The 27,521-nt window shown below is 31.0% G+C and overlaps 1 protein-coding gene across 3 annotated transcripts in view; it reads left to right on the top strand.

Moving 5' to 3' along the window:
- Oxr1 (oxidation resistance 1) overlaps positions 1–27,521 on the top strand; it is an 80,273-nt gene that overhangs the window by 20,034 nt on the left and 32,718 nt on the right. For all 3 annotated transcript variants that reach the window (XM_076836359.2, XM_076836357.2, XM_076836358.2), the window contains exons 5-9: positions 4,355–4,507; positions 16,021–16,205; positions 19,092–19,858; positions 22,894–23,062; positions 26,142–26,304. In XM_076836359.2, the coding sequence (XP_076692474.1) occupies positions 4,355–4,507; positions 16,021–16,205; positions 19,092–19,858; positions 22,894–23,062; positions 26,142–26,304 (1,437 nt within the window). The remainder of the gene's footprint in view (positions 1–4,354; positions 4,508–16,020; positions 16,206–19,091; positions 19,859–22,893; positions 23,063–26,141; positions 26,305–27,521) is intronic.

The raw sequence follows: 27,521 nt of genomic DNA on the forward strand, positions 1-27,521 counted from the left end.
GTCCATATCCAATTTGAATTTTATTTGTTTCTGTGAATATGCATATACTAGTACTTGGAAAACTTACATTTTTTGATAACACTCCCTTTTAAAAACAACTTATCAACTTAATCATTCTTTTGAGTATAACATTATGGATTAATTTATCTTGCATATCTAAGGAATGAGTGTTGTATGTAAGTTACATTTTCAAACAAATTTCCAGGAAGAGACTTTATGTAATAATTTTGATTAAACTCTCTGAAAGGAACTATATGTTTCTTTGCCTTTCCTATATAAGTTAATACCAATCATACTTTTTCATTTTCATAGTGACCTAGTATTTGCATATGATACTTTCTCCATTAAATAGCTAGATTGTTGTGTGGAAATCTTCCTTGCTGCTCTGTTATCTTTCTGTGGCTTATTTTTCTTCTCTGCTTCAATTTGCATGCAAATAAAGTTTAGGATACCAAGTACCAAACTGGTAACAAAGCACAAATTATTAATTTGCCTACATTTATTCATTTCTAAGTTTTTTGAGTTTTTTGATCCGTATTATTTCATCATATTCCTCTTTTTTTATAGAGTAAATTAAATGTTATTATTGATAACTATTTTATCAAGGACTTTTTCCCTTGTGCATGTATATAAGAGAGAAAGAGACAGATGTGAGGTCTTTTTCCAGTGCTTATCTGTTGTATCTTATTTGTGTCAGTATGGAAACCTTGTACTTTAGAATGCAGTCACCCAAAAGGAATGTATAGGTTGAGCCATCTCTGCTTTTGACCAGGTTTCTGATTTTGGAATATTTCCATATATGTATTGAGATATCTAAGTCTAAACAAAATTCACTTGTGTTTCATATACACCTTAGGACATGTAACCTGAGGGTAATTTTATACAGTATTTTCAGTGTGCCATAGTTTTTACTGCATCTAAGATCAGGTGCTGAATTTGCCATTTGTGGCCTCATGGAAGTACTCAGAAAAGTTTGGATTTTAAGAGCATTTCAGATTTCAGATTGGGAATATTTCCATATCAAGTCCCATTCTGAGAATTGCTCTCACATATGCCATACTTAAATAAGTTATAACCTCTCATCTTTCTCTTTGTATTTCTATGTATTTTTAAACTTATAATTTCTAAACAGTAATATCTACTATTTTAAGACTATATAAAAATGTGTTATACCTGTTTTTTTTACTATGTAAATTAGAATTTTAACTTTAATTTTAAATTTAAATCCTAATATCTAAATATCTGCAACTTATATGTACTTTATTAAGTGTAAAGCTTACATATTATAATAAAGTTATGTGAATATAAGTACCAAACAAATATATGATTAATAAATAAACTATATAATACTTATATGTTATATATAGTTTAACTTTGAAATTCTAGCTTATTTTAAATTCAACAACTTATTTGGGAATTATATTTTATTATGTGCTTTTAATATATTATGCCCAAATTATGGCTTGGTCTTAAATATTTAGAACAGAATTTTATGTTTAATATGTGATAAAATAGAACTTTAAAATATGGCTTTTTATTTATTTAGATTTTAAGAAATTAATTCTTTTATATACAAGAAATTTCTGTATTTTCAATATCATAAGAAATGGTTGAAGTACGGAGCAACAGTTTTTTTCTAGATTCTAAATGGATGTATCACTTCCATAATTAGAATAAAAAATTGATCTTGCTTTGCATTTAATCTGGTTGTTAGAAAACTGAAAGCCAGATCCAAAGCCCCTTGTATAGCACTAATGGTGTTGTTACAGTTACATTTATTTTTCTTTTTTTTTTTGTATTTTATTTTGGATTTTGATTTTTAGCATTCTCAACCTCTTGATTCTAAGAAATTGAATGTAATAAATTCTGAAAGGTATAGGAAGTAAATGGTACTCATTATATATCATATTAAACAAAGAAATTAACATACATTGCTTTAATATTAAACATTTTCTCTTAAGTTATTTACCATATATATGTTGTATGAAAACTGTTGGTATTTCTGCCTCTATGGCTTTTCCTCCACAAACTTCCTGTGTGTTACCTCTGTGTTACTAGATAACATTTCTACAAATTTTCAACCACAAAGGGGCAAAAACACAATAAAGCCAAGGCAAGAAGGCAAGTGAAGAATTTGGAGTTATTAGTTTATGGTAGTGACTTATGGTAATATTATATAAATTATATTTTTAGTAATGTGTAGTTATCGCATGAAAAATGACTCTGATTCAGCTTTTTCAACAATTTGTCCTGGTAATACTTCGCTTTTTCACACTTGAATATATGGGGCAATATTGGGGCTAGATAAATATTTATATGTCTGGATTTCTAAGGACCTTTCCTTCTCTGTTGGCTAAAACAAAATTACACAGAGAAATATAAGAAAGTCCTCAAATGAGCTTCAAACAATTGTATTAAGAATCACATCTCTAAGTATCAGTCAAAACTAGCTACTTTGAGATACTTATACACTGCATAATGTAAATTTATGTAAGTTGTAATACTGTCTGATAATAATTCCTCTGAACAACTTTGACCTTTCTGAAAGAAATTATCTCTTTTGTGCTATATTTTGAGCATTTGCAAGCTAACTCATGTAATAGGATTACACTGAAAAATCAGAATTGTTGTAGATACTGAGTTATAGAATTATATCCTTTTAGGGAACCTTGGAGATCATGTTGTTCAACGTGGTTTATTTTCATTTAAGGAAGCATTTGATAATGTACCTTCTTGTTAGTGGGGTTGCATATTACATAATGATATTATTGTTAATTTGGAAGTTATTGAGCAGTCATAAAATTTGTTGATAGCTTTTTGCCAGCTTGCATTGGTCCTTTCTGGTGGTTCAACATCAGCTATTTTTCTCTTGGCATATTTGCAGTCATTTGATGGAAGGGAAGGGAAGGTTTATAGTGTAACAGTTAAACTTACTGGCAACATGTGTTGGTAACATGGATTTGCATCTCAGCTTCATCTTACTCATTTGTCAATTTACAGAATTTAGCTGAGAGTAAATTTCCTTTAAAAAGTCTGCCCTATATGGGTTGAAGAAGTTACATTTCTTCATTAGGTTAGAAAAAGTTTTGTAAGGTTTGCAGTCTTTTCCAATATCTCAGTTATGAGACAGAAGAGAAGGCAGTCTTGTTTATTATTTCTAAAACCCAAATTAAAACTATTAGTTAGAAGTTACAAAGTGACAGATTTTAACTCAAATCTCAGAAGTATTTCTACTATGAAAACTGTTCATAAAGCAGTTACATTTATTCATAAAGTATGAAATAAATGCCTCTGTGGACATATTTTTTAAAAAGGTTAAAGAGAATCCATCTAGCCTTCTTAAAGTGTTCAAGTGAAAAATGAATTTCTGTGGGAAGATATTGTGTGTAGTAATTTAAAGGGTCTGAGAACTTGGATATAAAAATTTTAAGTGCAGTCAGATATTTTTAAAATTAAGATTATTAATAAATAAGAATTTAAATGGCAAATATATAATAATAGGCATACCTGTGGCATTCTCTTCAATATAATGCATAGATATTTTGAGATCACTTTATTCCTGTTGTAAACATCACAAAATGTGGTTTTCAGTAATTGAACAACAATTATATTCAACATTATAATTACACATTATATTATTTATAATTAGATCTTGTTAGTATATTAAGAAACGTATGCACTAATTTTCAGTTTGTTTTTAAAAATGTTTTGATAATTGTATATCAATAATGGTTTTTTCTTTTACTTTTTATTTGAACCATTCAATTACATTGTGAGAACACATTTATAGGCTGTTCTGCAAAAGGTTCATGGCACCAAAAGTTTTAAACTATAATCTAACTAAACTTTGTAGTTTGAAATTTAATGGTATTCCAATGAATGGGTTTTACGGTATATTTAGGCAACAAATACAAGCTTTTCACCTCTTCTCTACTCCCAAAACCTGATGGGTATTGTACAATCTTGTGAAGAACAGTATTTTAATAAACGCTTCACTGTGGGTGCTGGTGGGGATTAGAGTACAAGTAATGTAGTTTTTAATGTTTTCCTGATGATTATGCATGTTTTCATTTACATATTTTGTATGTGTGCCTGTGTGGGTATAGACATACACCCACACAAATATTTCCCTTTTAAGAAATCACTAGAAGTGTATGTTTAAGTTGTAATTTGAGATCTTTACTATTGTTTTCATAAACAACACTATTATTATATTTTTTTTTATATAAGAACATTTTGGGCTAATCTCCAGAATGTAGTAGGAAAGAATAGTACATTGGGAAGAACTTCGTTTGACTTTCATAATGTGTTTATTATTTAGTTTTCTAAAGTGCCTTTTTTTTCTTTTTTAAAGAATACTGATGTAATCCATCCAAAAGAAGCAACTCCTTCATCAAATTTTACTGGTATTCGACCTGCCCGAGTGGTATCTTCAACTTCTGAGGAAGAAGAAGCATTTACTGAGAAATTTCTTAAAATCAATTGCAAATATATCACCAGTGGCAAGGTAATGGATGACATTTTAGAGAAAACTTTTAATCATGCCTAATTTAATAACTAAAACATGACAGTTTGCCATTTACATTTTTTCTCACCAACATTAGCCTGAATATTTTTTTAAATATATTTTTAGTTTTAAGGTGGACACAATGTCTTTATTTTACTTTTACATTTTGCTGAGGATCAAACCCAGTGCCTCATGCATGCTAGGCAAGCACTCTACCACTGAGCCACAACCCCAGCCCCAAATACCTGAATATTTTAAAAAGCATTTGTGTGCGAGACCCTGGGTTAGATCCTCAGCACCACATAAAAATAAAATGAATAAAATAAAGGTATTGTGTCCAATTACAACTAAAAATAAATTTTTTTTTAAAGGCATTTGAGATAATTCCTAGCTTGAGTCAGCATGGTCCTTTCACATAACCTAAAGTCTGGTGGTCTGTTACAATTGTTAAAGGTAATGGAGTACAAATAAATTCACTATAAAATGCAGTTAATTACTATTTCTAGAATGTTTCAAGAAGCATGTAAGAAAAGAGAGATCATTAATAGGTACTATTTGAAATACTACTTTTGTAAAGTTATTATAACACATAAATGGGAAGAAAATTATTTATTGAGTACCTACTATATGTCAGAATGACTTGAGGTATACTAATTAATTTATCAATTCAGAATAATTTGTGAAATAGGAGGTCCTATTTCTTCTTCATAGGAAAAAAATCAGAAAAGATTAACATATCCAAGGTTTCTCCATTATGCAGAATTCATAGTTTGAATCTGTTTTATCTACCATACCTGGCTGCTTTTTCAAGGAAAAACTTCCAATTTTCAAAGGAATTATTGTAAATTAATACAGAATTGAAAAATAACTTCCAGGTTTTACTTGGAAAATGACTATAACTTGATACTGACTTTGCAGGCATACATGAGAACCATTACTTAGAGTCAGAATTCATGAACTGTTTGAAATAACAAACATTTAGTGCATAAATTCCTCCTGAGCAGTCTTTTAGCTGCATCCCAGAATCTGGATAATGTAGTATTTTCATTCATTTAAAAATATTTTATCTTGATTTCTTCTTTGCCCCATTGAATATTTCAGATTGTTTTAATTTCCAAATATTTGAGAACTTTCTAGATACTTTTTAAAAAATATTTTTTAATTATACATGAATATAATGTCTTCATTTTGTTTATTTATTTTTATGTGGTGCTGAGGATCAAACCGAGTGCCTCACATATGAGAGACAAGGTCTCTGCCACTGAGCTACAACCCCAGCCCTTCTAGTTATCTTCTTTTACTAATTTCCAACTTCATTCTATGCCATCGGAGAGTATACCACTGATAAGACCTGTTTTAAAGTCTAGAATACAGTATATCTTGAGAAATGTTCAATGTACACTTGAAAAAATGTGTATTCTGCTGTAGGTAGAATATTTTATAAATCATGTAAGTCAAGTTGGGTGATAGTGTTGTTCTTAAGGATTCCTGCTGATTTTCTATTTGTTCTATTTCTTCTTAACAGAAAGATGTAGAAATATATCACTGTAATTGTATAATTGTCTATTCTTCTTGCAGTTCAGTTTTCTTCTGGGGTGTGTGTGTGTTTTGAAACTCTGCTATTAGGTGCAAAAATGTTTAGGAATTTATATTGACTTGATGAATTGAATTGTTTGTCATTATGAAAGGCCTTCTTTATTCTTGGTAATATTCTTGGCTTTGAAACCCACTCTGCGAATAGTATTATATCTACTTCATCTTTCTTTCAATAAGTGTTAATGTGTTTTGTCTTTTTCCTTTTTTTTACATTGAGCCTAAATATGTATGTATGTATGTACGTATTTTAGTTTTTGGTACTAGGGACTGAACCCAGGGGCACTTAACTGTTAAGCCAAATCCCCAGCCCTTTTTTGGGTCTCCCCAAGTTGCTTAGTGCCTTACTTTTGCTGAGGCTGGCTTTGAACTCCTGATTCTCCTGCCTCAGCCTCCCCAGCTGCCAGAATCACAGGTGTGCACCACTGCACCCTGCTGCATTGAGTACTTTATAATTTCATGTTATCTCCTTTGCTGGCTTCTTACCTATAGCACTTTATTAGTGACTCATTTAGAATTTACAGTATATATTTTTAATATGTCATAATCTAATTTAAATAATATTAAATTAGTTAACATATTGTGTAAGAAAGTTATAAAAATATGCAGTTCACCTTTGAACAACATAGGGATTAGTTAAAACTGCCCCTCCCCATGCGGTTGAAAATCCACTATAACTTTTGACTCCTCAGAAACTTAACTAATAGCCTTTTATTGACTGGAAGCCTTACCAAAATAACACAAGCAGTTGATTAACACATATTTTGTGTGTTATATATATTATATATTGTGAGACAAGTGAAGGGAACTGCAAGAAATTACTTTTTAGTGGCACGTATAATTTATTGGAGAGACAACTACTCAAGTAGAGATGATTAATGTAACACAGCGTTTTTTTATTGGTTCTTTTTAGTTATACATAACAATAGAATCTATTTTGATATATTTATACAAGAATGGAATATATCTTATTGTAATAATGGATCTCAGTCTTGTGGATGTACACAATGGTAAAATTCACTTAGGTGTATTCATATATGTACATAGGAAAGTTACATGGATTAATTCTACTATCTTTCCTATTTTCATCCCCCTTTCCTTCCTTTCATTTCCCTTTGTCTAATCTAATGAACTTCTGTTCTTCCTCCCCCATTTATTGTGTGTTAGTATCCATCTATCAGAGAGAACATTAGACCTCTTATTTTTTTGGAGTTGACTTATTTTACTTAGCATGATAGTCTCCAGTTACATCCATTTACCAGAAAATGCCATAATTTTGTTCTTTTTATGGCTGAGTAATAGTCCATTGTGTATATAAACCACATTTCTTTACCCATTTATCTGTTGAAGTGTGCATCTAGGTTGGTTCTGTAGCTTAACTGTTGGAATTGTGCTGCTATATACATTGATGTGACTGTATCACTGTAGTATGCTGATTATAACTCTTTTGAATATATATATCAAGGAGTGGGATAACTGAGTCAAATGGTGGTTCCATTCCTATTTTTTTTGAGGAATCTCCATACTGCTTTCCATAGTGATTGCACCAATTTGTGGCCCCACCAACAATGTATGAGTGTTACCCTTTCCCCACATCTTGCCAACATGTTAACTTATGTTCTTGATAATTGCCATTATGGTTGGAGTGAGATGAAATCTCAGTGTAGTTTTAATTTGCATTTCTCTAATTGCTAGAGATGTTGAAGAGTTTTTTTATACATTTGTTGACCATTCATATTTCTTCTTTTGCAGAGTGTCTCTTTAGTTCCTTTGCTCATTTATTGATTGAGTTATTTGTGGGGGGCTTTTGTTTGTTTGTTTTGTTTTGGTGTTAAAGTTTTTTAATTCTTTGTGTATCCTAGAAACTAACACCCAACTGAGGGATGGATGGCAGAGATTTTCTCCATTCTGCAGGCTCTCTTTTCATGTTCTTGATTGTATCTTTTGCTGTGAAGAAGCTTTTTAGTTTGATACCATCCCATTTATTGATTTTTTTTCTTTTACTTCTTGTGCTTTAGAAGTTTTGTTAAGGAAGTCCATTACTAAGTCTACATGTTCAAGTGTTGGGCCTATACTTTTTATTCTAGTAGGAGCAGGGTTTCGGTCTAATACCTAGGTCTTTGATCCATTTCGAGTTGAATTATTGAATTTTGTGTAAGGTGAGAGATAGGAGTTAAATTTCATTCTACTACATGTGGATTTCAAGTTTTCCCAGCACCATATGTTGAAAAGTCTCTCTCCTCTGATGTATACTTTTTGTTTCTTTGTCTAGTATGAGATTAACTGTATTTATGTGGGTTTGTTCTGTGTCTTTTATTCTGTTGGTCTTATGCCTGTTTTGATGCTGGTTTTGTTACTATAGTTCTGTAATATAATTTAAGGTCTGGTATTTGATGCCTCCTGTTCTGCTTTTCTAGCTAAGGATTGCTTTGAGTATTCTAGGCCTCTTATTTTTCCAATGAATTTCATGATTGCTTTGTCTATTTCTATGAAAAATGTCATTGCACTTTTAATGGGAATTGCTTTAAATCCTCATAGTGCTTTTGGTAGTATGGTCAATTTGACAATATTAATTCTGCCTATTCAATAACATGGGAAATCTTTTCATCTTCTAAGGTCTTCAATTTTTTTCTTAAGTGTTTTGTAGTTTTATTTGTAGAACTCTTTTACCTCTTTTGTTAGATTTTCAGTGTTTGAAGCAGATAACCTCAACACTTAAGCCCACCATAATACCAATGGGAGAGATGGCTACAAAATTATTAGGGTAATACATATATACTGTAATTAGTTTTATATTCTATGACTTAATGCTGCATCTTTCCTTTTTTTTTTTTTACATTTTTCTTTAGTGCATATGGTGCTGTAATTGTCTATTAAGTGTTTATTTAAATTTTGGTAAAATTTTAACTTACAAGATTCCTATATATTGTGGTAATTAATAATAGACTATTATATACAAATATTTTATGCATTCATGGCACAGTTGTTAATTTTTTTAGTTCAGTTGCCAGTTTTTAAAAATTTTTATGAATCACATGCAAAAAAATTCTGCTCATAAGAGAATTCATGAAGTTCAAACTCTTTATGTCAAGGGTCAACTGTTTTGTCACACCTTCCCCCACAACATTTGTACTCTTATTGTTCTACCTTTTTATTTCTACATGTTTTAAACTCCAAATGCAATGTTATTTTTGCTTTTAAAAGTAAGGAAAAACTATTATATCTATCCACTTCTTTTTCATTCTCTCTGCTTTCCATTTTTTTAAAAAATAGATCCAGATTTCAGGCTTGTATCATTTTTCTTTCTACTTGAAGATTTTTAAAAATGTTTATAGTGCAATTCAACTGGTGATAAATTTTTTTGGTGTTTAAATATCTAAAAAAGTGTTTTCCCTTCTTTTTAAAATAATACTGTCATATTTATGTGTCTTTTTAAAATTGTGTATATATGAACTTTTTAAAAAAGAATCCTTAATCCCTTTATTTTCTGCCACTGTATCCTTTTTTATCCTCAGTTGATTTTTTAAAAAAATAATAGATTTTATTTTGTAGAGCAATTTTAAATTGATAGAAGAATTTTATAGAAAAAGTTCACATATACTTTTTCCTTCTTACCCCATTACTTCTATTAGTAACATCTTGTATTTGTGTGCTATATTTGTTATAAATGAGGAACTAGTATTTATTAAGTCCATGGTCTACAGAACTGAGTCTTGTGTTCTACTGAACATTCTATAGGTTTTGACAAATGTATAATGACATGTATCCATCCTTGCCTTATTATACAGAATAGTTTCATTGCCCTAAAAATCCCCTGTGTGTCACCTACTTATCCCTTCTCTATTCCTCATGAACTAATTATCTTTTTACCATCTCCATACTTTTATCTTTTCCAGGGTGCCATGTATTTGAAATCAGATAATATTTTTGTAGGATTTCAGATTGACTTCTTTCACTTAGCAATATGCATTTAAGATTCTTCCACGACTTTTCTGGCTTTACATTTCATTTCTTTTTATTGCTGAATAACATTCCATTGTGCTGTTATATTACAATTTATTTAACAATTTTCCCTATTAAAGAACATCCTAGTCTCTTCCAAATTTTATATTTATGAATAACGCCATGCTAATTGTCATGTGTGGATTGCTGTGGATGTAAAATTTGACCTGATTTGGGTTAATGCCAGGGAACATGACTGTAGGATGGTATGATAAGATTATGTTTAGCTTATTAGAAATTGCTGAACTGTCTCCCACTGGGCCTATAACATTCTGTGTCCTGTTGTTATACATCTTTTCCAATATCCAGTGAGTTATAATTCTGCTATTTTTCTGGCTTTTATTTTTCCAAAGAGAAGTCTTCTGTTGTTTCTATATTTGGTATTTTGTGATAGAAATTTTGTGATAGTTTTTCTTTTATTCTCTTTGTTACTAATTTTGAACAATTTGATTATGGTATGCCTTTTTCATATTTAATTTGCTTTGGCTTTATTTAACTTATAATATCTGTGGGTTTGTAGCTTATGTCAAATTTGGAAATATTTTTGGCTATATTTCTTCAGATATCTTTTCTCTTCCATCTTTTATCTTCTTTAAAAACTCCAATTAGGCACACAGGTTGTTTAACATTATCTCAGAGGTCCCTGAAACTCTTTTCACATATTTCCTGTCTTTTCATTTATATAATTTTAATTGCTATACTTTTTTTCCACATATAGTACTGGGGATTAAACTCAAGGGTGATGATTGGCTCACAGTGACCCCAGCAACATCTAGCTGATTGGCTCCTCTGCGGTGATGCTCATTGGGCTGTTTCCCTGTGGAAACACATAAACAGACCCCCAACTCCAGGCAATCACTGGGTCAGGACCTTAGTTAATCTCTCTGGAATCCAAATTGGCTGCTGTTCTCCCTGTGGAAACACACAGACAGACCCCCGACTCCAGACAATTACTGGGTCAGGACCTTTCCATTGTCCTGTTAGAATATCCTTCCAAAGTACCTTGGGCTTATGTACATTTTTTGGACACATATGCCTTTCCGCAGCACTAAGCCCTGATGAATCCAAATTTAAAAAGTTTAGAGTAAAAAGGGTTATTTTAAGTTTATCTTTGGGGCATTTCGCCTAGCCTTCTCCTTGCAAAATTCCTCATTGGCAACCTTCCATAACAGGAACGTTGATAACGCCAAGGTCGTGGGTTCGTTCCCTGTACGGGCCACCAAATGCCGCAGTCTGGCTGGGCACAATTCAGGAGCCACTTGTCAAAAGAAACTAACTTTATTTTTAGAACCACACACGCCAAACAAAACAGCTCCTCAGGAAAAACCCTCAGAGCCCACCTGCCACCACCGGCTTCCCACAAGCCACTCCCTCAACCACCAGCATCTCCACCTCCCACAATCCTCCTCCTCTTGAGGCCGATTGGCTGGGTCGCATGGGCGGAGCCAAAAAAGTCCCCCAATGCGCAGCTCCGTGGCCTGAAAGGGCAGGGAAACAGCCCAATGAGCATCACCGCAGAGGAGCCAATCAGCTAGATGTTGCTGGGGCCGCTGTGAGCCAATCATCAGCTGGTAGTCTGAAAGGGCGGGGAAACAGCTCAATGAGCATCTCCAATGAGCATCACCACAGAGGAGCCAATCAGCTAGATGTTGCTGGGGCCGCTGTGAGCCAATCATCAGCTGGCAGTCTGAAAGTTTGCTGGGGCCCCTTCTGCTGTGGCTCTCAACACAAGGGCACTTCATATCTCCCATCCTTTTATTTTATTTTGAGGCAGGATGTCAATAAATGGCTTGCTTCCAATTTGGGATCTGCCTCCTTAGCGTCCTCAGTTGCTGGTATTATAATCATATACCGCTCTCCCCAGCTTAATTATTATATATCTTAAAATTAACTATTGTTTTTCTTCCCATGTATGATCTATTGTTATTTCTTTCCAGAGTAATTTTCATCTCAATTTTGAAAGTCTCATCTTTGTAAGACTAAAGTAGGTCTCATATTTTTCATATCTCCACCTGTATGCACTATCATTTTTCACTATTTTAGAATATCATTATAATAATTATTTTAATAGTTTTTCTACTATTTTTTTTCTTTTGTCTCACTTCAGGATCTTTTGTTAATTGAATTTTTTCTTTGTTGTGGGTCATTTTTTTTCTGTTTCTTTCCATGACTAGTGTATGATTTTTGGATACAGTTGTATTCCTGTAAATATTTTTATAGTTTTTTCTTGGTTAAATTTCTTATAAACAATTTAATCCTGTTGTGTTCTGTTTTAAAGTTTTGTTGTTGTTAGTTTTTTTAGGCAAGACTACTGCAGTCTTTAATCTGTGACTAATTTACCCCTTTATTGAGAAAATACTCTTCAAAATATTCTGAGGCCCTCTACATACAAGGCTTTTCTCTCTGATTAATGAGCATATAAAATATTCCTGACTCTGTGGCCTCTGGGGGTTGCTTTTGTTTCTTTTGTGTGCTCCTTTCTCATCCTTGGATAGTTGTTCTATGCATAGTTAGTAATATGTACTTGTTCAAAATCTTGAAGGAAACCCTTTTTAGATGTCCAGAAATCTCATACTGAGAATTAGTTCTTGGCTTGAAGCAGAAATGTATTTGCAAATATACAAATAAAAATTTTGTTTAAGGATCAAAGTAAAGATAAAGTCATTGGCAGGATTAAGAATAGCCAGAATACTCTGCTCCCTGATGTTATTGCAATATAATCTCTTATGGAGTTTGGCTCTCTTTATTATAATGCACAGAAGAAAGTAAGCAGGATATTGTTATTTCTTTTGCAATTTGTCTTTTCTTCTTTCATCTTCCTACATATTGATTATAGTAAAGTTATTCACATAAAATAATAGAAATTTTTCAAAACTATAATGATTAAATTATTGTGGACTTAAAAAATAAAAATAAAAATCATTGTATACTTTTCTATTAACTGAGATGGGTTCCTAAATCATAGTCTTTTTTATCTTTTAGTATTTATTTAATTATTATAAATGATGACTTTTCTCTTGGAGATAGACTTTATATTAGAATATAAATAATTTCTCCTTAAAAGATTCCAGGAAATTATACATAAGAAAGCGAAAATGTTAATACTAAAGAATAATTTGTGTCTGAAGTTTCTAAAAGTCATGGATTAAGAAGATACTTAATTGGAAATCTTTTGCTCACAATAGTCTTAATATAATGATGATATGTCAATATTTTAGAATAATCAAAAAGGAATGCATTAGTGTGAGTTTATGATTTTAGATTGGATCTTGGTCAAATGAATTTTATGTTACTTTCTCAAGATATTTTCATGAATTGTATGCTGAAGAAACATTTCTCATGGTCAACTCTTGATTTATAGAGAATGCATGTGACCGATTGCCTCAAAAAGTGCCAAGTATGGAACCCTTGATTATGCTGCAGAGGAAAGAAAGCTTGAAGAATTCACCTTTTAGTAATAGCATATAAGCATAATTCCTGGAAATTAGCTTCAGCAGATCCATCTAGTAAGAAGGGGTTTCAAGTTTGCCGCAGTCTGGCTGGGCACAATTCAGGAGCCACTTGTCAAAAGAAACTAACTTTATTTTTAGAACCACACACGCCAAACAAAACAGCTCCTCAGGAAAAAACCCTCAGAGCCCAACTGCCACCACTGGCTTCCCACTAGCCACTCTCACACCCACCAGCCTCTTCACCTCCCACAATCCTCCTGCTCTTTAGGCCGAAAGAAAGCTTGAAGAATTCACCTTTTAGTAAATAGCATATAAGCATGGATTCCTGGAAATTAGCTTCAGCAGATTGATCCATCTAGTAAGAAGGGGTTTCAAGTCCCTTCTAATCTAAAAAGTAGTAGCACAGTTTTTGATAGAGTTTTCAATAGTATTAATGTGCATGGACAATTAAAAGTGTTATCATTACATTTGACCTTTTATTGCAGTGTAGCTAGTTAGCATTATCTTTGTAAAAGTACTCTTAAGATGAAAGATAAAATTTATGTTATGCTAGTGAACCAAATAATCTGGTTAAAATTAATGAACATAAAATTAAGAGTGATCTAAAGTTTTTGAGAGAACCTGAAATTTGCTCCTTTTTTAAAAAAATTTCTGGCTGATTGCTTGGTTTAATTTCTGAAATAATTTAATCTACAGGAAAGAGAAGATATGAGATACTGGAAACCTTTAAGGTTTTTTACATTTTACCGTAGTCTTGATTATATGTTTTTTGGATGTACCTTGCAATACAACCCTAACCCTAACCCTACAACATACTTTACTGTCTCATTGACTTGAGTCAGCATGTACTCCGGAAATACAAATTAATATATATTAATCTAATTAAAATATTAATCAAAATATAAATAAGCTGCTATTTTACATAGTTACTGATTACTTAGTTGTTTCATGGTCTGGACCAAAAGAAGTGCTGCTTAGTTTCAGATTGATTCCCTTTAATCCACCAAAATGTATCTGCACATTCTCTTCTCTCCAATTACATGCATTTACTATAAATAATAAATGAAAATATTTAACTATCTGTAACACATGTAGTCACTTTTTTCCCACTTGTTCTTGGTTGCCATATTCAGCATTAGATTTTTTTTTAATTTGGCATTGGTCATTCTTAATGATAGTGTTTTCCATAATTTAGTTGTTTATGTTCTTAAAGTTGAGCTAGGTAACTCACAGAACTGAATATGAACTTGGAAGAAGGGTATGATACTAAATCAAGCAAGATTTATGATTTTCTTTCCCTTAATAGCTTCAGGAAAAGGAAGACAACTTTGAAGTAACCGTAGGATTTTTAGAATTCTTTTTGCTCTTCATTTTTGCATATATAGAACACAGTGGAATAAGAGTTAAAAAATATACTAGTTAAAGAATATTCCATACTTGATTTGGAGTGATTGTAGTTTTTAACCCATATGCCAAAAGAATATAGTAAAGAATTCAGACTATCTGGATTTTTAATCCTGCTTGTTTAGGTCAACATGTCTTCTTTTTCTCAGTCTTAGGCTTCCCATCTACAAAACAGAAACAATTCTACCATCTCAGAGATACGATTATGAAGATCAAATGAACAAGTATATAAAAGTGTGATACAAATGAAGTAATCAATAAATATTAATTAACATTAATGGTATCAGCGGCCTGTGAAATTTAGTTTATAAAAATAGGTTAGAAAGCAAATTTGTATCAGATTTATATAAATGTGTTTAAAATTTTATATCTTTTCATGGTGAAATTAAAAATAATTGTTATATACTTTAGAGGTCATCTAATCTAATTTTGTGAATAAAAAATTAGACCCAAAGGCATTGCTTCCCAAAGTTACATAACTTGGAAGTAGCAGAATCAAGAGAAAAGCAGTCATTAAAAAAAAAAGTTATTTTAAAGAAATTTTGCTCTTTTCCTTTTATAATGGATTAAATTGTCACATGATTTGATAGCGTCTGCACTGTATACATTAAACTATATTTGGTACTTGCAGTGAGGGAATAGCACAGGAAGAAGGATGCAAATTAAGGTTAAACATAGCTTTGTGCTTTTGCAGTACTTTACAGTCCCTTCTACATTACTGAAATTATTTTTCTGATACATGATAATATAGTATTTTGCTGAGTTTGCAGAATTAATTCCTGGCTTGATTATTTTAGGTGGAGTATGATATTTTTTGTATTCTACCTCTCCTAAATGGCAGAATTCACTGGGAAAATGGATTGTCATTTGAAACATTTTCATGAGAATGTCCTAGTTATTGAGTCATATATATGATTTAGTGTGTGTGTGTGTGTGTGTGTATGTGTGTGTGTTTGTGTGTATGATAGCTGAATATCATAAGATCGTTAGTAAACCTTGCTAGAATTCTTTTTGAAATTTTAAACTTTGAAGATTAAATATTATTTTCTTTTTTCATCTTAGGGCACAGTCAGTGGTGTGCTGCTAGTTACTCCAAATAATATAATGTTTGATCCACATAAAAATGACCCGTTGGTTCAAGAGAATGGCTGTGAGGAATATGGCATCATGTGTCCAATGGAAGAGGTGATGTCAGCTGCAATGTACAAAGAAATTTTGGATAGCAAAATAAAGGAATCCTTACCCATGTAAGAGTGAAATTTTTGCTCCTTTGCAATTTGTTTACATCTAGAAAGTGAATTCTATTCTAATGCTCTTAAAAATATTTAATAGTTTTTATACGTACTTTTCACCTTATTAATAATGAAACAAAAATATGTGCAGTATTAAAACTATTATTCTTAACAGATACAAACATAAACCTAACATAATTGCTAACTACTTTTGGTTGTGTTAAGTAGTTAGCAATTATGTTAGGTTTATGTTTGTATCTTTGGTCAAGAACCAGATATTTGAGAAGTAACCTATAATACTGATTAATTCAATGTTTATCAGTTTTCTTTTTTTAATTTAGATACAGTATCTAGAATTCTGACTTACCTCTGTGAGTAATCATTGTCAGAGATAGTTTTTAAATTTTCCTCAAAAGGCCTAAAGAATGAGTGAGGTGCAGGATGTGGGACAGGCCACAAAAATAAATACTTGATACTGCTGTAACCAGAATAGTTTTATTTTTTAACTTATTGATTTTTACTTTTGCACTCTTCACAAAAGTACAGAATGTGAAGGAGAAAACTTAAAAGTTGTATTATTAGGAAGCGTTAACCTTGTAATACACTGTTCAGGGGATTTATATATTTCAATAACATAGGGATGTGTCATAGACTTTGAAAGCTGACTAAATTAGTGACCAGAGAGAAAAAGAGGAATGAGAAATAAAAGGAGAAAATGATAAAATATAGGTCTACAGACAATGAAAAATGGAAAGAAAGAAAACTAATATGTAGTAGAAAAGAACCTCCCTATCCTTCTGTGTTTTACTTTGGCAACAGTTTAAAAACTGGCTTCACTTTGACTAATACTGATATTTCCATCCCTTTATGAACTCATAGGTGTGATGATGGCTGTTTCAAAATTGGCTCTTGGGCAGAAAATTTATAAAGGAGAAAGGAGCAATTGTTTTGTCTCTGATTAAGAATAGATGAGTTGTTAGGATATGTGTAATAGAATAAAAAATCTCTTGGAAAATTCACCAGTATACCTTCCAAACCACACATATTATTTTGGCATGATAAATTAATCTTTATAGACACAGTTAATTAGAACGTGTCATCATCTTCTTCTGTTGGTTATGTTTGTAGATCATTATTCAGAGTCACATTCAGCAATTAAGTATTATTGAGGGTGGGTGGCGGGATGAGACAGGAGAAAACCTAAAGAATATGATTCAGATAGAAAGAGGAAGGTTATATTTGGGAATATATAATCATTGGTGAGATTTTTTTTGTTGTCCTACTTTTCTATTTGTTTTATGATACTTTGGGGTTATCTTATTCTGAACAATATGTCTGTTCTACTAGGATGTTCTCTTTTTTTCTTTCAGTTCACTGTTTTATCATTTAGAGTATCATGTGGAAAGACTATGCACTAAATTCAAACTTTAAAAAAAAAGAAAAATATCTTTAAATCTTGCCATATAGATTAATGAAAAAGAATATTCGGCACCAAATTAGATAAACAAAGCATGAAATTATTTGCAGAATAATGCCATATGTAGCAAAAAATGCGTTGAAAATTTTGATTTGTCTTTTTATACTTTCTAGAAAGTTGATTTCAGAGATACTGTCTGGAACTATATTGAAACAGTAGCAGCTTCATTGGCATAAATGTTTAGTCTTTAAACATATTAACTCTGAAGAGTTTAGCACTTACCTAAATATATTTCCTATTAGGCTCTTATTTTTATCTCTTATCCTAAGGGTCTTATAATTCTAATGTACAGGTAAGATTTTTCAAAATTAGTGTACAATTCCAAGAACTCATAGATGCAGTTTAAATGAAATACCAGTAGATGACACTATTGTATATTAAATAACACAAGTTAGATGCTTGTGTTAATTAAAAGATGAATCCAGTACATTAGAGGCAGAGATATAAATTGAACTTCAACTGAATAATATTTTAAAATTTTTACTTAGTCTAGTTATAAAAATTATGCATATTTATTACAGATAATTTGATAAATGCAAGAAAGAGAATGAGATAAAAAGATGTACAACTTTTCCATACAGAGAAGTAACTATTTTTATGTTACCTTACTTTCCATTTATAGTGTTTTTAGGTTGTCCTCCAACTGTATATGTATAAATATTAATACTGTATCTACTAAGAATTCATGTAGTTTCTATTTGCCACAAGATACTTATAACCATCACTGTAAATTGCTGACTTATATTTCATGAAAAAAGATGTGTACTTATTTTTTTCCAGAACTTAAACTATGGCCTTTGAACATGAGTGTTTGTCCAGACAAATGGCAATAAAGAAGTAAAGCTGAACCCAATTATGAATCATTCATTCCAATGTCTAAATTCTTTACCTGAATAAATTCTCTTACAACTTTTATTTAGGATTATTAGCTTAAAGATTTCCTGAAAATAGTTTTGCCTCAGTTCTGTTGATTGTTTTTAAGCCTTCTATTTAAACCTTATATTTTAATTCAACCTCTATTTGAATGTAAATGAATGCTGTGTGTGTATATAACAAATTGATGTATTCTTACTTTATTAAAAGATACAACATTTTAATTGAAATTTTCTTTAAGCTATTTTCTATATTCCATCAATGAGTAAATATTAGTTTAAAATTCTAGCTTCAGCTAGAATTATGTTATCAAACTTTCTTTGATTCCTTTCAAGGAAATCTTATATTGTTGTTTTCCAGATCTTAAGCAGTTACTGAAAAATTGAATGTGATTACTTTCTCCTTGTGAATAAATCAAAATTTTTATATTCTATTGAGACATATACTTTATCTTCTTTGAAAAACCTCTCCAGTGATATTAATTATTCAGTTGGTGGAATATAAAAGACAATTTTTAAAGTCTAATAATATTTAACTTTGTTTAATGACAGAGAACTAGATCAGTTATCAGGAAAGGACTTCTGCCATTCAAAGAAAATAACAGGAATTAATACTGAGGAAATGGACTCAAGAATCCGTGATGCAGGTAATGATAGTGCCAGCACTGCTCCTAGGAGTACTGAGGAGTCTCTTTCTGAAGATGTGTTCACAGAATCAGAACTCTCTCCAGTAGGAGAGGAGCTTATCTCTTCAGATCAGCTACGACAAGATAAGTCATCTGGTGCATCATCAGAATCTGTGCAAACTGTCAATCAGATTGAAGTAGAATGTTCAATGGCCAAATCAGAGTCTACTAGTACTCTTGATCATTCAAAATCCAATACTGAACATTCTACAAATGAAGTTGGGGCTTTATCTCATGCAGCTGATTTAAATAATCTGGAAATGTCCACTAAGGGAGGAGATACAGTTACAGATAACCTTCAAGAATTATCAGCCCCTAAAGAACAAAGCATAAGTATAAAAGGTCATGTAATCCAAGATGGTTTTCGTCATGAGGATTCATTGCACCAAGAAGAGAGTGGAAAAGAAAATATGCCTTATGGAGAAACGACAGAATTTAAACAAAAGCAAACTGTTGACAAAGGCAAACAAGGAAAGGAACAAAATCGGGACTCGGAGACAGAGGTAGAAGAGTTACGTAAACTCTGGAAAACTCATACCATGCAACAAACTAAAGAGCAAAGGGAAAATATTCAGCAAGTGTCACAGAAAGAAATCAAACATAAAATTATATCTGCTGATGGGCATGTAGAAGGTAAGCTTCAAGGAACTTATGAAGTTAGTTTATTTTATTGCATGTTGTCTCTTCTAACTGACTCAAAAACTGCTGTATCTTAGATCAGTCTGAAAGATAATCAAGTAGCCCTTGTTTGAAGTTACTCTGGGGACAACTCTTTGATACCTGCTGTCTTTCGTATCCCAAAGATACAGGTTCACAAAATGAGAATCTTTTGTATCATTTTTTAACATTCTTGACTGAATGCATTCTTTCTTAAATAGCAGTTTGTTTCTTGGAAATGCACAGAAGTTTTGTAATAACTTGTTTATTCCATTGTGTCTCTTAGTTCTTAATATGCCTTTATCATTGCACATACATTTTAGTTGAAATTTATACTTACCGAAGTTGTGATTTCATCTTTCTTTTAGAAAGTACAATTGGATATAAAAATCTATTCCTAAAATACTTCCAAATATCCAGAAGTTTCATCATCATCATATTATATGTTTTCCTTTAAAAAAAAAAACAGGATAAATTAAAATATCATATTCTCTTTTAGTTTTGTTTTTGGTAATATTATTTATGAAAATTATAAAACAGTTTCCTTCTAATATACTGTAATTATACTTAGTGCATTATGGGTTAAATGGGCTCATATAACAGCAAACACGTCTAGAATTAAGTAATTCCATAGAAATACTGATCCCAATTTACATATGAACTAAAAATTGTACTAAAATATACATGAAATAAATTTACCATTTTAACTGTTTTTTTAAATTGTGGTAAAATATACTTAAGATTTACTGTTTTAACCATTTTTTAGTCTGCAGTCTAGTGATATTAGGTACTGTGACATCCATGACCAACATCCATCTCCAGAACATTTCATCTTCCCAGACTGAAACTACATACTAATAGTAAATGGCCATTTTCCCTTTTTCATAGCTGTTGCTGTTGGCTACCATCATTCTACTTTCTTCTTCTTTTGACTACTTTAGGTACTTTGTTTAAGTGAAATCATGCAGGGTTTTTTTTTTTTTTTTGTGTGTGTGTGTGTGTGTGTGTGTTGGTGTGGATCATTTTACTTAACATAATGCCTTTAAGGTTCATGTATGTTATAGCATAGTTAGAACTCTCTACCTTTTTAAAGCTTAGTAATTAATATTCAATTGTATGTTTGTCACATTCTGTTTATTCACTCTGTTATATCTTTCTTTTTGCTATTGTGAATAATACTTCTGTGAACATTGGCATACAAATATCTGTTTGAGTCTCCTTTTGGTCTTTTAGAGCACATATGAAACTACTGGATCATATGATAACTCCATGTTTAATTCTTTGTGAAACCATCTATTTTTCATAGTGGCTGCACCATTTTACATTCCCATTAGCAATGCGTAATGATTTGTTTTAATTTTTAAAATACTAAATAGTCCTTGTATCATCCAATTGACATACCCTGAAGACCTAAGGATTATATTTATTAGAATATTAAAAAATACATTTAGTTGAAGCATGTTTTATAAAAGATTAATTAAAATCAAGGACTATTTCCTCTATAATATTTTTATTTAGAAGTAATATTTATTAAGGAATATATGAAAAATATAGGAGGCTATTAGACAATTTATAAAAATTACTTGGGATTTATCACCCAGAGGCAGTCATTATTAACATTTGGAATATTTGTTGTTATAGGGTCTATGTGTTTATATGCATGTGTGTGTGTGTGTGTGTGTGCGCGCATAACTTTGATATTTACATGTACTATACTTATAGATTTCTTTATCTGAAATCAGGTTTACACTATATATAATATTTTATCCTGCTTTTTTTCCACTTAACACTTTTGTCATGAATATTTCTATGTTATAATTCTTTGAAAACATGGTTTTAATAGCCATATGATTTATTCAATCATTTTCATATTGTTAAGACTCTCGGTTGTTATTAGCAATTTATATTATTAAGACATTTACTTTCTTTGGTATAAATCATACTTATGTGAATATCTTTATTTGAAGACCTTTACATCTGATTTTTGCCTTATATTTTGAAGCCTTTGAAAAAGATAAAATTATGGATTCTGTTGAATAACAATAATCTGTTAATGGGATTGTTGTGGGGGTTAGGTGAGATCCTTTTATAACCAGATAGATACTAAAAGGAGAAAAATTGGTAGGTATTCATAGAGTCTGTATTCATATAGTCTATAGATTGCTATTTGGTTTCTTTTTTTATATATCATGAAATTAATTTTAAGTATTTTTTAAGTAACCTGATACTCTACAACAGGGAAATATTAAAACTTTCTGATCTTTATGACTTTGTAATAAAACTGTATAATAAATATAAAGCTGAGAAATACAGCTATGGGAAGAATGCTTATAGTTCCTCCTTTTGACCAGATGTAAATACTGAGGCTAAAATAGATTATGTACTTCCCACAGTATTACACAGAAGAAAAGCCATGTGCTTTGTATAGTTTTACACAGAAAAAATGCCAAAAGGTACCCAGATCTCTGTAAGCACACTTCCTTTCATAATTAATATGCTGCTTTTGCAAGCTAATTAATGTCCGGATTTCATGAACTCAACTATATTATCAAACACTCAGTATACTTCATATCTGTATCTTTGGTAGGGAGAGTTAAAGATTATTCAGGCTTAATTAACTGTCCAAATAAGTGAATGAATCTAGATTTATCACACTTTGTGTGTATGTAAAAATTCAGAAACTTACTCAACTTTTGTCTATAATTACTATATTAAAGTAAGCCTTACAAAATCCTGCAAACTTACTTAGATGCCATTCTAAAGACTGATAGAGAATATGCAGAAAATTATAAATGTATATGTAATTACTTTTGCATAGTATTTGGTCTTGCTGTGTTTATGACTTCAGCTTTGTTGGGAGAAAAATACAGGTTACTTAAGATAATTCATCTGAGTAGCAGTGAAATGAGTTTTTATTCTGTAATTAGTCTGAAGTTGAAAGGTAAGATTACTTAATCTAAATTATGTGATGCATGAGGATTGTATAAATACTGTTTGGCTCTCACTTCTAGGTTCTGCACTTTTAAAGGAAAAGAGAAGAAATAGATTACATAAGTTTTTGTGTCTCAGAGTTGGAAAACCAATGAGGAAAACATTTGTATCCCAAGCAAGTGCTACAATGCAACAGTATGCACAAAGAGATAAGAAACATGAATATTGGTTTGCAGTGCCACAAGAAAGGTAAAGTAGAATAACATAAAAACAAAACCTTGAAAACATTAAGATTCCATGAATTAAATTTATTTTGTATACCTGCATACCAGTGACAAAGTACTGTAAAAAGTAGTTTCTAATTAAAATTGTACTTTAAATCTATTTAAAATCATTTAACTCCTGCTTTGTACACTTAACTTTATCCCATTTTTAATTATATCTTTGGAGTTTATTGTTAAAAAATGTGACTATGTATCCAGTTTTAGTGGCAAAAAATGTTCTTTAAGATATCTTAGCTATGAACGTTCATCAAAATATTAAATGAGGGGCTGAGGTTGTGACTCAGCTGTAGAGTGCTCGCCTAGCACATGTGAGGTGCTGGGTTCAATCCTCAGCACCACATAAAAATAAAAACAAATAAAAATAAAGGTATTATGTCCAACTACAACTAAAAAAAGTATTTAAAAGAAATATTAAATGATATGGCCTTTGCCTGAAGGCAGGTAATAAGCTAGAATTATAATCTCTTTATTTCAATTGCCGCAAATATATTGAATGCATTCTATATACATGACACTAAATTAGCTACTAAAAGGATGTAGTATTTTCAAGCTGTTTTTGTGTACATTAGAGCACAGTAAATTTCTTCATTATAAGTTTAATCAATTAAAAGTATGTCTATTGTTAATAAATTATAAATATTGATATTTTAAGTTAAATTATTAAGTTGATCTTTTAAATACTATATATCCAATAGAAACTAAACAGCCTAACAATTTGCCATCTACCATAATCCACTTAAAAACTCATATGTTCTCTTTTTTTTATTTTTATTTTTTAATGGGTATTAGGATTGAACTCAGGGTCACTAGACCACTGAGCCATATCCCCAGCCCTATTTTGTATTTACTTAAAGGCAAGGTCTCACTGAGTTGCTTAGCACCTCAATTTTGCTGAGGCCAGCTTTGAACTTGTAATCTTCCTGCCTCGAACTCCCTCCCGAGCTGCTGGGATTACAGGTGTGTACCATCACGCCCAGCCTATATTCTCCTTTAATAGTTAAAAATTGCATCATTACATTTTTAGCTTTGTATTTCTATTTTCCATTGTGCCTCCTCACAGAATTTTATATAAGGTATTTTTATCTTTTATTATTCTTTGCAACAAACTACACATAACATAGGCATTTACATATCTGCATATATGTATACTGAAATTCCATTTATTTCATAACTTTCCATTACTGTTGTCAAAATAATAAAAAGCCTAAGATTTTACCCACTTGGAAGCTTATAAGTCAGCCTGCCTTGGTTTGATACATGGTGGCTGAAAAGTCACAACAATAGCAGTAATCAGATATGGATTGATGAAGGCTGTTCATTGAAAGGATGAGGAAGGATTCAGCATCACTTTTTCCCTTTTTTATTTTCTTTCTAAATACTGAGAGGCTTTGTTTATATAAAAGTCACTAATACTCAAATATTTTTATTTATGTCATTCAGTTCTTTCAAGTTGTTTTATTATGTTCCAAAACTTCATTATCTTTCATCAAAATTGGTTTTAGTGATCAACAGTAAGCAACTCCATTGAAAATTCCTTTAGTTTTGCGGAAATCAATGGATTAGAAACAACTGAGTTTTACAAAAGAAATTATTACCCAGTTTTATAATTCTCCATGTTTCAATACCAGTCTTGGGCAACCTAGAAGTAGTTATACTTTAAGGAATGTACCATTGTAAAAATCTGAATGGAAGATGATACACCTTTCTTTTACAAATTAGTAAAGGTATTTTTAGCAGAAGCAGAGAAGGAGTAAATCTGCACACCATCATTATTGTATAATTCTTAGGGAGATTAGTATGAGAAGAGAAAAATATAGAAATTATAGAGAAATTGATTGATTCCCTTAGAACGATCTTAAGAGTCCATATACCTCTTAGAAAAGATTTCTGTGTTGCTTTGAGTACTACTGCTTTAGGGGGTTATAATGATAAAGTTATCCCTGTTTCCCTTAACCCATCAGACAATGAGTATGCCTTCAACAAAATGTGGTTACAGTAAATAAAGTTTATGGTATGTTTGTATAGTTCATAAATAATTAAAAGGGATAGAGCCAGATAATTAAATTCATCAGTCATGTTGAAATGACTCCAATGAAAATTTTAACTGAATTTAGTTTTTCTGTTTACTCTTGGTTATATTTTCATTTTTACATGAAAGTTTGTTTTAATAATTTCCTTTCATGTTGGCTTATGTTCATTTAAAAATAATTTTACTAGGATTCTAAGCTTTATTTTTAAACATGACTTAATTTATATTGCTTTTGATAGGGACAAATTATCTGAAAGATAAAACAGTACACTTTATGTTGGCTGTCACATAAGGAATTACAGGCTTTTTAAAAAAATTATTAGATTGAATCTATAATTTCCATAGTTGTTGTTATTGTTATATATGAACAGAAGGTTTTATAATCAGTTTTCAGTTATTCATGCTAATTGAAGCCAATAAAGTACAGATATTTAAAACATGTGTTTGGCCTTTAAATGTGTTTCTTAAGAAATTCAACAGCCTGCTTTACTATAGGTAATAAAACATTGGAAAGAGGAACCAGAGATTTTAAACTCTAGATCATCTATCCCTGAGTCAATAATTAAGTATGTATTACTGGTATCATTTAAAATTTAAGGAAATTAATTTCTGTTAAATTGGAAAACTTCTGTACAATGTCCAGGTTTCAAAATAGGTAGCTAATAAATTGTTATATTTAATCATTAGATCATTGTGTGAATGAGGACAAGTTACAGATTCAATTTTCTTTTCCATCACTAATATCTTTAAAGAGGAAAAATATTAGCTATATATCACATTTGAACTAGTCCAAGCATGCCAAAGAAATTCTCAATATGTTTTTTCAAAACAACAGAGTATAGCCAAATAAATTGTTTTTAAGTTAATGTTTTTCCAATGGGCTTTTTATATAAAGTGCATTATATTTTGTGTACATTTTGTCTATAAATTTTACCAAGATATCTCGCATATGATTTTATAAATGTAGTTAATAGCACAGAATACTAGTTATAGTAATACTCCCTTGTTCTAATAGGACGGACCACTTATATGCCTTCTTCATTCAGTGGAGTCCAGAAATATATGCAGAAGATACTGGTGAATATACTAGAGAACCTGGGTTTATAGTAGTAAAAAAGATTGAAGAGTCTGAAACAAATGAGGATTCTACTAATCAAGCAGCAGCCAGAGAATGGGAGGTAAGAAGAAAAATATGAAGATTTCATTTATTTTTTTTTACTTTGTATGAATTTATAATTTTATGGTAGTATTAAATACAAGTTATCTTTGTACAAAGGAGTTAGTTTTTAAAGGTCCAGAATGAATCTGGCAGTAGCTTTAATACCATTTGTTACTCTGCTTTTGATTTAAAATACTAGAACAACCCAGCAGCTTCTAGATGACTTTTATTCAGTGTATTTTAGAATCTTTATTTTCAGAAGGAGTAACACTGTGGCAAAGATGGAAATAATATTAACTGCTGTTCTATTAATTTTATTAAAACTTTTATTTCATATTTGATTCATTTTAATTTCTTCTCCTGCATGGAGGAGGTGTAATACTTATTGAACACGTGGAGGCAAATAGCAGTTCTTTCAGACCGAAGCATTATATTGACATGAGTTTAGCAATAGTAATGTTAGGGAATGTTAGCTTGTGCTAATGTAATAAAGTTATAATTTTTATGTGCTCAAAGTTAATGAACTTATTTAATTGTCCAAATAAATATTGATAGGCTTTATTGAACTCCATTTAGATCAATCTGTTGAGATTAAATGATCTCATTTCACATGCCTTGAGTTGTATGGTTGATAGGTTGACAATACAGTTTTTCTTATTGCCTGAATTAATCTATTCTTGATGTACTAGAAAATATAGAGCAGATGCTAAAATGTGATTATCAAAGAAATCAGTTTTTGTTAATCATTTGGTTAATGTTTGTGGTTGTTTATGTTATATGAATTTATTATGCATGAACATAACATGTATAGTGATTAGCAGTATACATGGCATGTCTTGTTTAAAAGGTGAACTTGATTGTGAATGTGTCTACTTTCGTTCTGTGTAGTATATACAGCATCCATTTCCACTGTAACTTCAATTTAATGGAAGGAAAGAAGTGACAGTTATTGAGCATTTATATTGGAATTTTTTAAAGCTTAAACCAACATTATTAATCTTCATACCAGCTTTATTCATATTCAAAATGGAAATGACTTGAATGCCCATCTGCAGGAGAATAAGGATAAATTTGTGAATATTAATAAAATTTCCAGTAATATAGAGCTAAAAAAGAAAGATCAGAAACAGGCAACAACATTGGATGAATCTCTTAGGCATTCAAATAAAAGAGGCTAGGCACAAAAGCGTATATACTATGTAATTCCATTTACATCAAGTTCAAAAGAGCAAAATG

Source organism: Callospermophilus lateralis, chromosome 16 (genome assembly GCF_048772815.1).
Source record: "Callospermophilus lateralis isolate mCalLat2 chromosome 16, mCalLat2.hap1, whole genome shotgun sequence".
Lineage (NCBI taxonomy): Eukaryota > Metazoa > Chordata > Mammalia > Rodentia > Sciuridae > Callospermophilus > Callospermophilus lateralis.